The 12,156-nt window shown below is 40.4% G+C and overlaps 1 protein-coding gene across 2 annotated transcripts in view; it reads left to right on the top strand.

Moving 5' to 3' along the window:
- Nucleotides 1–9,099, top strand: part of foxp4 (forkhead box P4) — a 28,956-nt gene extending 19,857 nt beyond the window's left edge. For both annotated transcript variants that reach the window (XM_010777090.1, XM_010777089.1), the window contains exons 11-14: nt 1,023–1,144; nt 1,685–1,751; nt 3,056–3,222; nt 3,799–9,099. In XM_010777090.1, coding sequence (XP_010775392.1) covers nt 1,023–1,144; nt 1,685–1,751; nt 3,056–3,222; nt 3,799–3,946 — 504 coding nt within the window. In that variant the 3' untranslated portion in view covers nt 3,947–9,099. The remainder of the gene's footprint in view (nt 1–1,022; nt 1,145–1,684; nt 1,752–3,055; nt 3,223–3,798) is intronic.
- The last annotated feature ends 3,057 nt before the right edge of the window (nt 9,100–12,156 follow it).

The following is a 12,156-nucleotide window of genomic DNA, read 5'->3' as shown; positions in this document are numbered from 1 at the left end:
GGAGGAACGGGTATTAATGTGTGTGTGTGTGTGTGTGTGTGTGTGTGTGTGTGGTGTTGTGTGTGTGTGTGTGTGTGTGTGTTGTGTGTGTGGTGTGTTGTGTGTGTGTTGTGTGGTGTGTTGTGTGTGTGTGTGTGTCTGCATTAATTGTGTTCGTATTAGTCGCTCCTGGCCTGTCCCTCCCTCTCGGCTTAGAACAACGTGTCAGAGAGAATATGCAGGATTTAATTATAGACGAATTAAAATTGGTAATGAAATTGGGCATGAACAAACTACAAATAGCAGATGAAAAGGGAGGCCTGTCCCTGGGGGGGTGAGACGAAGATAGCGGTGTGCCTGCCTGCGTGCCTGTCTGAGTGCCTCTGGATGTGTGTGTGTGTGTGTGTGTTTCTGTGTGTGTGCCGATGGTGACTGATTAGAACAATTCTGAGATAAAATGACGCTCCTAGAGAACTGCTACCCTGTATTGGCACTGTACTACATAGAGCTACGGTGTGTGTGGATAAAAAGCATCCTCAGGTCACAATTCTTAAAAGGTAACTGAACACCGAGCTGGAAAACATTGTTTCTACTGAACACACCCTGAGTGAGTCGTTTTACCTTCAGCCAAGAGAGAGGAAATAAAAAAACAATTTCTGCTGGTTTTGAGTTTCTCCTCAAGGACATATGTATTTATAGAGGTCATGGAATATCATTGAAATGTATGTAGGGAAAATAACTTCTGATATTAACAAGAGACATCAGAGAATATTAGTCACTTAACAGATCAAACTGAATATGTTGTATATGATTATTTAATGCATTCCTTGCATGCTGGTGTTTTTTCTCCACCACAAGCCAAAGTTTTCATTCCCTTTGAAAAGGGAAAAAAAGAAGAGGTCACAAAAATGTTTAATAAAATGTGACAAATCTTATTAAATATTACGCTATGAATGAAAATAAAATACCTTTGCTAAGCAATTGTAAACTTGTCTTCAGTGATGTTACATTTCTTCCTCTTTTCTCTCCCTCCCTTTTCCCAGAATGCTGTGCGCCACAACCTGAGTCTGCACAAATGTTTTGTTCGCGTTGAGAACGTGAAGGGAGCTGTGTGGACTGTGGATGAAGTTGAATACCAAAAGAGGAGACCACCAAAGATGACCGGGTAAGCACACACACACACATTTGTTTTCTTGGTGCACAGTTGAGGTTGATGTGAGTGCGAGCTTATGGGTGCTGGCACTATGATTGCCTAAATGGACCCTCTATTATTACCAGGAGGCCAACTCAGCTTTCCTGTAAAAAGGAAAAAGAGCTGCTGGTTTATCGTGTGCGCACTGTGCTGTATGTGTGTGTGCTGTGTGTGTGTGTTTTTCTCTGTTTGTCGACACCATTAGTAAGCAGCTGTGTGAGATGCAGGAGAGAAAAAAACCTTGTTAGCGTATGTAAACAGATGTTCTCTCCAACCACCAGAGAAACCAGGGATAATTACACACACATACACACGAACACACCTGCATGCCAGATATTAGACACTTTCATATGTGTGTGTGTTTTAGCATCTGTTTACAGTCTGTGTATGTTTCTACTTGTAACAAACATATTTGATAGATCTCTCAGAGTGCTTTGGCTGAGGTGACATCTTTTCACATGTGCGCTCAATCTGTGATTCTCACTCCCTCTCCCCCTCTTCGTTTGTGTGCAGAAGTCCCACTCTGGTGAAAAACATGATTTCAGGCCTCGGCTTTGGATCCCTAAACGCCAGCTACCAGGTAAGGAATGCCCTCTCCTCCCCCATGTCTCTCTTTCTTCTCACTCTCTCACACACACACATACATAGCAGCCAATCGCAATCAAGGGCACTAATATCAATTCCCTCTTATAATTAGCAGATTCCCTAACGACGTTCACACCACCTCCCTCCGCCTCCTCCCACACCGACACACACTCTCACCTCCCACCTCACTTTCTCACACATGCACCACCCCTACCTCTGCACGTACACACACTAGGCACATCTCTTCACTCCTACACAGACACACACACATGCAATTTTGCCACTGAGATGATTTATAACGTCAAGTAGTTGTCAATTAAGGTTACCGCATAAAATTATCGCCTGTCCCAGAAAATCCATCTCTGAGCCAGTAAGACTTCCCCTCCTTTTGTCTTTTTCCCCCACTTCCTGTGTGAGTGGGAGGTGTGGTGAGTCTCTCAGCTAGTCCAACCTGTCTCCCCCCACACACAGCTGGATGTGGAGCAGTGACACAAGCCGCCCTGTTGGCTCAGTTGTTTTCTCCTCTGCAGACATTGATGTTCCGCCGTGTGCATTTAAGTTGAGGTGGTGGATCAGTCCCGCTCAACGTTCCTTTTGAAACTTTCACATGACCACACACACACACTTATGACAGGGACAAGCCATGGTGGGGGAATGCATTGTATATAAGTGCCCCCTAGTGGTTTGTCAAGTTCACTAGCAAGTTAGTGGATCTGAATGTGCTCCATGTGGAAGATCTCTCATACGACACAAAGAAAAGACTATGCATCCATTTTTGAAGATCTGACCATTTGTTATATTATTATTCACATCTATTTTAGTGTCAACACATTTTGAGCACTACAGTTCAAATGTACAATGATTAGTTGATTGATACAGAAAAATAGCCAGCAACTATTTTAACGATCAATTCAGCTTAAAGTAATTTTTAATGCAGAAAATGCCTTAGTTAAATATGTAAATTCCCTGCTTTTCTCTGTTTATATTATAAAAAACAGTATATAATTTGTTTTGAACTCACTAAACCATACCCAAACATTTAAAAAAAAGATTTTCTCAGATTTAATTGAATAATCTATTTAAAAAAGATGGCAGATTAATTGATAATTCAAATAATTGTTGTCCTAAAATCAGCCCTAAAGTCCAGTAAAGCTAGGCGTTTTACTGGTTGTGGTGGACATATCATTTTCAGACACCCTTTCATTATATCACATACCCCTTTTGTTGTTGTCATTAAGCTTCTTCTGATTTGATGAATCTTTTTTAAAGAAAAAACGTTATTTTGATGTTTTTGTTCAGGCGGCTCTGGCAGAGGGCAGTCTGTCCCTACTGAGCCCCTCCATGATGTCCCCCTCTGCGGCCAGCCTCAACATGCTGCATGTGGGCCACGATGATGTCAGCTCCACTGTGGAGCAGGTCAACAGCAACGGCAGCTGCAGCCCCACGCTCAGCCCTCACCAGTACAGGTACACATGGACCTCAGTCACACGCACGCACATAGAGCCACTGTATAAGACTAATAGTGACATGTGTATCAGCAATCAAGGTTGTCTATCAATATGTTATTCATATAATATAGATATAAGGGCTAAACTGATAAAAACTATTGTTTTTCACACTTGTTCCCTATGATGAAAATTATCTTTAGATATATTTGTTACAGTAAATGTATTTTTCATTGTGCCTGCAAAATAAACAAAACAAAAATAGATAGAAGATGGCTTAAAAAAAGGAAATCATTTAATTTAATGTGAGCACATTTTACATAACTGTACGAACTATTTTATACATACACCAACAAAAAACATAGCTGTTGATATTGTGTATCTTTTTTGTGCTTTGGTTGCCTCAATTGTACTATACATTTAATGCAACAAGAATAACCTCAAGGCTACCTGGATAACATTCTAGAAAAATACATTTAATTTAATTTAAACTAGATTAAAATGTAACAGAAAATATTTAGCATGAGAAATTCTGCCATTGGCATCTGCCTTTATGACTTGCCCCCTCGCCTCGCTAACATCCGTTTGCTCCTTCAGCCACCATGTGCATGTGAAGGAGGAGCCCACCGATCTGGAGGAGGACATCCGGTCAGTATCTCTCCTGTCCGGCGCCACACACAGCCTGCCGTTGCCGAGCGACGAGCGCGACCTGGAGGAGGATCTTCCCACAGAGGAGCTGGAGTAGAACAGATGCCCATTGGACCGGAGGGAAATCACTCCCTGAACCCTCTTGTCAGCGTGAAGAGGAAACGATAGCTACAGTACACTTAAGAGAGAAAAAAGAGAATGTTTTTTTTTGTTTTTGAGAAAATGCAAGCAACCAAGGACAACATTGAGAAAAACTCCAAACAGGGTTAGATCTCCGTTACTCGTAAGGCGCTAAAACAAGACAGTGGAACACTGCTTTACCTCCATGTGTTTCTTTTACAACACTTGGCTCAGAGGTGTAACACCACTTACCGCGTATACACAACACAAAAAACACTTACACACACACACACACACAAAATCACTTGTCAAACATTGTGTCATCATCCTCCCTGGTCAGCCTCTGTGTAGAGACCCTCAGAGGTTTGGACACACACTCTTCTCCTTGCCCGACCACTCTGCAAACCCCCCCACTCGCTGTTGTCCCAGGCTGCCTGGCTAGCTGTTTTATTTTTACGTCAGTTAAGAAGCCACACAGGTGTGCGAGTGTGTGTGTGTGTGTGTGTTTGACAGAGATAGACACACACAGGATAATGTGTATATATATTTGGAGCAGTCACCAGGGGCTGTGCAGTACACCTCTCCTTTTTCCCCCTCCTTGAGTCAATCACTTGCATTTTCATTATTTTTTTTTTTGATTGAAATGAAACTGTCGGGCTTCAAGATGGGAAGGGAGGAGGAGCGCTTTCAAAGATTACCTCCAACAGTGCTCCGACACTTCTGCAGAGCAGGCGAGGCTGTGGCCCGGGTCTCTGTCTAAACTTCTGCCCCCCCCGAACACCTTTTTAACTCTTTGCTTCTGAGTAAAAAGAAATGTTCCTTACCCCACCTCAATCCCTTCCCATCCCTACCCCAAAAAGACTGCAGGAATAGGACCATTTGGTGCTGTCCTTCTCCTCCGCTCCGTCTGCGGATGGAGCGATGAGCTCGGAACACTTTGAGAATGAGAAGAAAGGAGGGGACCAGAGAAAAATGAGGGAGGAATCGTCTACAGAAAAATTGTGACTTCAAAAGAAAACTGGTCATGATTATGGAGTATAACAAGAAAAAAAGTGTGGTAGCTTTTGTCATTTCCTTTTTTATTTGATGTTATTATCATTGTTTATTTTTGAGGATCAATATTTCCATGGTGGCGTTCTGTTTCAACGTACCTTTTCTTAGGATGCTGTTTTTGTTTTTGTATTGTAAATTGTTTGATTTATTCTGGCTGTTCACACCATTCCAAATGAGTATTGGCAACAACAAAAAAAGAAAGCGCAGTATTGTCCCAACTTGTGATACCCGACCCCCGCTCCTGCCCCTCTCCCTTTCTGTCCCAAGTGTAGCAGGCAAGAAATATGGAAATAGCACTTAAAGTTGCCATTATCCAGACATTATTTAACAGCTGAACCTTTTTTTTAATTTGTATTCTCTCTCTTTCATTTGTTTTTGGTTGTGTATTTAGTTGAGAAATATCAGTAATGCTTTAAAAAAAATATATATTATTACTGCAGTGAGAGAATACCTCATCCCACAAAGGTTCTGCCTGGAACTGTGTCCAAATTGATAAACAAAAAGGGGGAATTCTTTCTGTGGGACACCAAATGCGGCAACTCTGCTCAGCTTCGATTCAAAGCTCTATGGTTGTAATAGTTACTGTGTAGAAGCTATCTGCAATTCACTGTGTGAGTTTGTGTTAAAGGAATAGCACGTGAGATTTTTTGTTTTTGTTTTCCGTGAGCATAAAAAGCATTACTTTTCTCTACAGTGCCATACCAAATTTAACATTTATTTTAAACTATTATCTGCTTATTCCCATTTTATTTTTGTTACAGGTAACCAAAGAAATATGTAGAAAACCAAAAACCCTGTAGTTTATTTTGCCCTTATGAGTTTCCTTTTTTTTTCTTCTTAAAGAATTGGCCAAAAGACAACAAACCAGGAGTTTGAATTCTTATTATTGTATTCATATAAATATTGTGTCGACATTTTCCATAATTTACAGTGCTGACCATTCCGAAAACCAAAGTGTGTGAAGCAAACTAGGACTCGGAGATGATAAACGGTTACGAATGACTCACATTAGGTATGAGGCCAAAAACTAGTATTAACAAACCTCGCACAGTTCCTCTGAAAAAACTAAAAGAAAGAGAAAAGAAAAAAGCACTTAGAGGTGAAACCCTGTCTCTCCCACTCTCAGGCTAAACTGTGTTCCAAACACAACCCGACTGGCCCTACTGCTGTAAGAGCAGGCCTAAAAATTAGGCACTCGTGAGGCATTTGAACACTTTCCGCTTAACAGGATACTTTTTCTGGTGCTGTCCTAACAAACATTTGGAGTTTTTCAATCTAGGGAACAAACATAACCCTGTTGATCTGTATGTAATATTTGCAGAAAGGGGAAGTGTACTGGACACAAGTCACATCTTTGAAGGAGTTATTCCAAAAACATACATTATTTAATAAAGAGGGAACAAGTAAAAAAAAACATGCCAATGTAAGAGGAAAACAACCAAGGGACATCATGTAATTGAAAGTTGGGTTCATATTTTCTTACTTTTTGTCAAACTATCTCTTGCACTTCAGACGATTTTCTCTTATTTAATGAAAGAACCTTTCCGATGACTTTGTGTTCAAACAGGACTGTTTCCTGTCACATTAGAGACTGATTTCTAACAAAGTACAAAGTGGCAGACAGACATCTTGAAACGAGATAAAAAACCAAAAATAACACTACCTCCTTTTCAAAACGGTTCAACACATAGCCAATGGGAGACCGAACTAAAATATTTTTTTCCTCCATTCTTACTCGATGATTATAACAAATGCCAAAATTGTTGTTAGACATTACTGTATGACTGACAAGAGAAAACAAAGCTATTTGGCGATCTGGACTCCCTAACACATCTGCTCGAGCCCAAAAACATAGAGACGTTTCACTTTCCATGGAATTAAAAAATGACTACCTCTCCTTAAACCACATCTAAAGCACTCTCTACGTCTCTAAGTGTGTTGTGAAGTGCTCGATATATGAAACTGTTTTTTATCAGCTGACCATATTCCTGCATCGATTAGCTCTGATCTAAGTGAACAGCCTCTCACTGTGTGCTCTGACTGAACATGTGCATATTCATGAACAGAAAATGGTTGTTAAAACACACACAGGAGTAACAGAGGCTTAGAAGCGGGGCTGTGGGTTAGTGCAACAGAGGCTCTAACCATCCAGATATCCAAAGACCCTCAACACAGCGGCAGCCGCTTCGCCAAAACACTCAGAGATGCTGAGAGGACTAACACACACTTAAAGAAACTCATCACTACTACTAGTAATATCCAAACCCAGAGGAACTGCTGCATACAGTACATAGATGATCTCTGACTTGTGCTTTAAGGTACACCTGTAAACAAAGCTGTTTTATAAAGATGTAGATTGTTCACAGGTCGTCATGTTACACTTCTGTTCTTTCTCCAGCTTGGCATAACATGTTGTATTCTTGTATATTAATGCTTGACTTATCTCTCCAGGGCATTCTTTCCCGTTTTGTCCTTTTGATTTTTCTGATCTCCTGTTTTTATTTTCCGCACCTGTTTAGCTATTGTAAAGCTTTCAGCTCTGATTCCTATACTGTACTGCTAATGCTGAAGTATATGTATTTTTCATATTAAGTGCTGCAGGTATCTTGGTTTATTAGTTTTCGTTTTGTTTGTTTCCATTTTTTCAGTTCTTCATAAAACGTCTGGGACGCTGATTTTTTAAGTGTATTATCTCAAAAAAAAATTAAAAGAATAAAAGTTAGATCAGTGGTTTAGGTAACACCTGTTTGTATATTTATCTTAGCTAGGTCTATTTTGATACTTTTTTGTCTCTGTACTGCATTTATGCATTTTTAAGGAAAGAAAAACAAAACAAATGGAAAACAAACTAAAAAGTTACTTCATTATGTATTGATACCTCAGAAGGACTTTTTCTCAAAGACAGGACCAAAATCTCTGAAAAGAAAAAGAGAAAGAGGAAAAAATGTATGAATATGTAGCCCCTCTCTTGCTTTAAAAAAAATCGCGGAGCTCTAGAAAGATATTGCTGTTGGTCCTCTCAGGTGCCAATATGTGTCCCAGCTCCCTGTGACCCCTCCCTCTGACCCCTGACCCCTGTCATTCCTGTGCTGAACCCTGACCCGCAGAGCTGCCAATCATCTGCAGGCGCCATGGGGGTGTCACTGAGTCACACACCTGGCTGGTGGTGACCAGTCACAGACCCCATCTCCCAGTCCCAGAGGCAGATCAAAGCCCGACACTGTTGCATTTTTGATACTCCTCCTCATGTGTAGTCTCAATACCAAAATGTGGAATGGCTCTCAGAGATGCAGCTTACCCTCTGACTACCAAAGGCATTGAAGGCAACCATTTGCTTAGTCCAAACTCCTGAACTGTAACCAAACTGTAACCAAACCAATGCCACAACTTTAACCAAACAAAAACCAAGCTACTTCCAAAAGTATCCATGGACTTCACTGATAGCTGTTATCTCGTACATCGTAAAGGTGTTGTAGGAGCAGCCTGCATCCTATTGGCTGGTGACTGACTCAAAGGACACGGGGAGCCCAAATCCTGACTTGTGATTGGACAGTTCTGAGGTGTCATGTGAGGGGGGAAGGGACTCTCGAAGTGGAGCATTGCCTGGTGGTATTATCACGTAGATAGCCAGAATCCGATGGAACTACCACTTCAGCTCTCCTCTGGTTAAACCTAAGGAATGTGTGTACATTTTCAGCAGTGACTCTGTATTGTTTCTTAGTTTCAGTTTACCTGTTTACCTCTCTTTTTCCTTTGGTTTTTGTTCTGTTTCTTGTTATTTGAAAGTGTGACCCGAGGAAGAGGTGGGGACAGGGACTGGGCGGCAGCTTTAGACAGAAAGTGGAGCCCAGCCCTCTGACCCTCCCCCCCGGGCAGCCATGTAATGCCAGTCACTGCCCTTTCCTTCATGCTGTATAAAAAAACACACACATATATCTGTGTATTTGTAACCTGAATCTTCTTGTGTCTGTCCATGCAGACAATAAAAAAACTGTACAGTAGGTCTAGTTGCATGTAATCTGTACTAATTATTGACAATGGCATTATAAAATGCAATAAAATACTTATTACACTGTCGATTGCTGCGTCCTTGTTGTTTCTTCTCCAGAAGTAGATAGCTTTGGTTCCTAACTTGTTAAAGGGATCATGATATTATTAAATAATGATTTATTTTTCTAAATTACCCTTGAATCCTTTCTTGCTTTTCTATTATACATAGCATGTCAGTTTGACCTCTTAGATTTAACACAGGTCTTGACATATATCAGTCTGCAAAGAAAAAAAATATTAGGATCAAATGATCACAATTGCTTCACATAATGTATCCCATAACGCAAAATAAACGAGGCTTCCTTTTAAGAGTTCATTCTACTTACAATCACAGGGTATATATAACAAATACCTGTGAAACTACCTACCACAGTAAATAAATACTTTATTTATGTTATAATACCTAACAAAATAATGAATCCTGTCGTGCAGCAAGCTATGACAACACAAACTGAAAATGCAGTGAAATACCTAAGTATTAAATGAGGCTACTCTAATTTTCACTGTGACCACTGCCAGACTACTTATTATATAAACACTCGACTCCTGCAGTCTCTAACCACTATAATTAGGGAAAACTAATCAAGGCAACTGCTGTTAATAATGAAGGATAGCTGAATGTTCCGAGCAAATTTCCTCTTAGCATCCTGTTGAGTCATACGGTGCAGGTAAAGCTATACAATGCTTAACCTATAAAATAATGCTTCACCAGATGTACATCCTGACACACATTTAAATGTGATTAACCTCAACATCTATAAACATGTCATTTATAATGTGCCAAATATTACATTTTCTAGTAAAAACTCGTTGTGTTGAGTTTCATCAGAAATGGTGTCATCTCACTTTTAACAACAGCTGTCAAAATCTGAGGTGCTTTTATAAAATAAGCTATCTTGAGGACAATTTGTCATTTTAAGAGCTAAGGCCCTAAGAAATGTATAGACATATTTCACTATAATCGAACAACATGCAGACTTACACAAACACACAATCCTTAAATGAATATACCAAATCATTACAGTATAATAGTTAATCGATCCTCTCTGAAATGTGACCCTCATTATTACATGACAAACTGCTGTTCAAACAGAAACATTTCCAGGCAGCCTCAAGGCCTTCAGAGAGGTCAGCCTGTGTTGTGATGCAGAGAGTGGCCACCAGGAGGAGTAAACAAACCGGACAACACAAGCAGCATCTCATAAACACAAACCCAGCAACAAACAGCACTGTGGTCCACTGACAGGGTCCGACCAACAGGGTGGGCCAGAGAGTGCAGAACCAACCTGTAGAGTTTGGGATGGAGGGAGTAACATAAATGCAGGTGGTTGAAAATCACTGAATATCATTCAGTCTAGTTTTGTGAGACTTCTTTTTCACTCACCCATCATCTTTCCTTCTCTCCCATACTGTCTCTCTACTTCACATGCCCTACAGCTTATCTTTAAAGCTGCATGTGCGCTGCATGGTGGATGTGTTGCCACAGGGAGAAAAAATGGAAACTGGCTGGATGTTATTTGGAAAGTTGAGACTTTGTTTAATCTTATGCTTTTAGTGAACTTCTCTGTTAGTCAGCTGGGAGGAAACTCGCTCTTGACGCTTAAATCCCTGTGACATTTGGTTTTGGGAGAGACCCCATCTTAAGCTTATTACAGTGACACATGCACACGCATACAGAAACACACTCACTGGCATGCACACATCATGAATACTAAGCAGAAACTCAGAACTATATACTTGTGCAAGGTGAGCCAGGGTGCAGAGCAACACACAAAGAGGTTATTCTTGGCGTGGCACAGTAGTGTTTGGCATTGAGCACTGAACATATTTCTTAATGTCCATCTGGACAAAGTGAGCAATAGGTGTGCGCACAGGAGTGTGTGTATTGTGCAAACCTGGATACACTTGCAGGACTTAATGTGTGTGTATGTGTCTCTGATTGGGTATACTGTATGGATGGCTGTTAGTCCCGGACGCATAGTGAGCACTGAGGTCCAGGCAGACCCTGTGAGTCACAAAATAAATGTACTGAGCGCCATGCTAACATCTCTCTCACTGTCATCCCCCCTCACCCTTCTTCCCCTCCTGTCTGTGGCTGAGGGAGTGGGCAGTCCTCCAGTGTGTTGACTTAATACTCAAAACAACACAACATGCTTATGATCTGCCGCTGCATGCATCCACATGGATCTGATTATTCAGTCTAATGCAGGGGTTGTCAAATTATGTAAACAGGGGAGAATATTTGAAATGGCCGCCCTCAAAATGTCAGGAAATGATCAGTATGCATTGCTTACAGTCATAATAAATCGATTTAAACTTACCAGTCTAAAGCTGACTTTCAAAGGTGCTTAAATTGAAAAAAGAGATTTAAAAAGATGTTGTTTAGTGTTACAATAATATCAGAGTTTCTATTGGTATTGATTCCAAAGCTAATGTGGGCGGGTGATAGACTTAGAATGCTTGTTTTTTTGGCCCAAATGTATTAATATGTTTGTTAGACATTATTATGACATAATACTCTATTTCGTTTTTAAAATACATTGTTATGGCATACTATACTTTGACTTTTTTATGGCATGTTTATGGCATGATATAATATAACGTTTTTTAAGACATACTCGACTGTTCACTCTTCTATCAAATACAATGCTATGGACTTTTTTATGAAGTACAATAACTTTATTTATTACTTTTTTTAACGACATACTAAACCAGGATTTTTTTATGACTTTTTTATGGCAATAACTAAAGCCTCCAATTAGTGAGTGTCTCTCAGGTAGCTTTTTCTTCCCAGGATCCTCCTCAGAGAGTTCAGATGAGAAAGTGGATGAAACTCCAGAGAGAGAGAATGAGAGAGTGTGTGAGAGAGTGTGTGTGAGAGAGAGGGCCCCAGCTACAGAACAAAAGCATCTTTGTGAGTGATTGGAAACACATTTTCATCTCTCTCTCTCTCTCTCTCTCTCTCTCTCTCTCTCTCTCTCTCTCTCTCTCTCTCAATCTCCCAGTAACAACCAGACTGTTCAAAACCACTGAAACAATCAACGTCAAAAGTTTAGAATAATAATCTGATGGTCTCAGCAGATA

The sequence above is a fragment of the Notothenia coriiceps genome, unplaced genomic scaffold (assembly GCF_000735185.1).
Source record: "Notothenia coriiceps isolate Sejong01 unplaced genomic scaffold, NC01 NC01_scaffold00017754, whole genome shotgun sequence".
NCBI lineage: Eukaryota > Metazoa > Chordata > Actinopteri > Perciformes > Nototheniidae > Notothenia > Notothenia coriiceps.
Note: the sequence above shows the minus strand (reverse complement) of the source record. Positions and strands in the feature narration are given on the sequence as shown.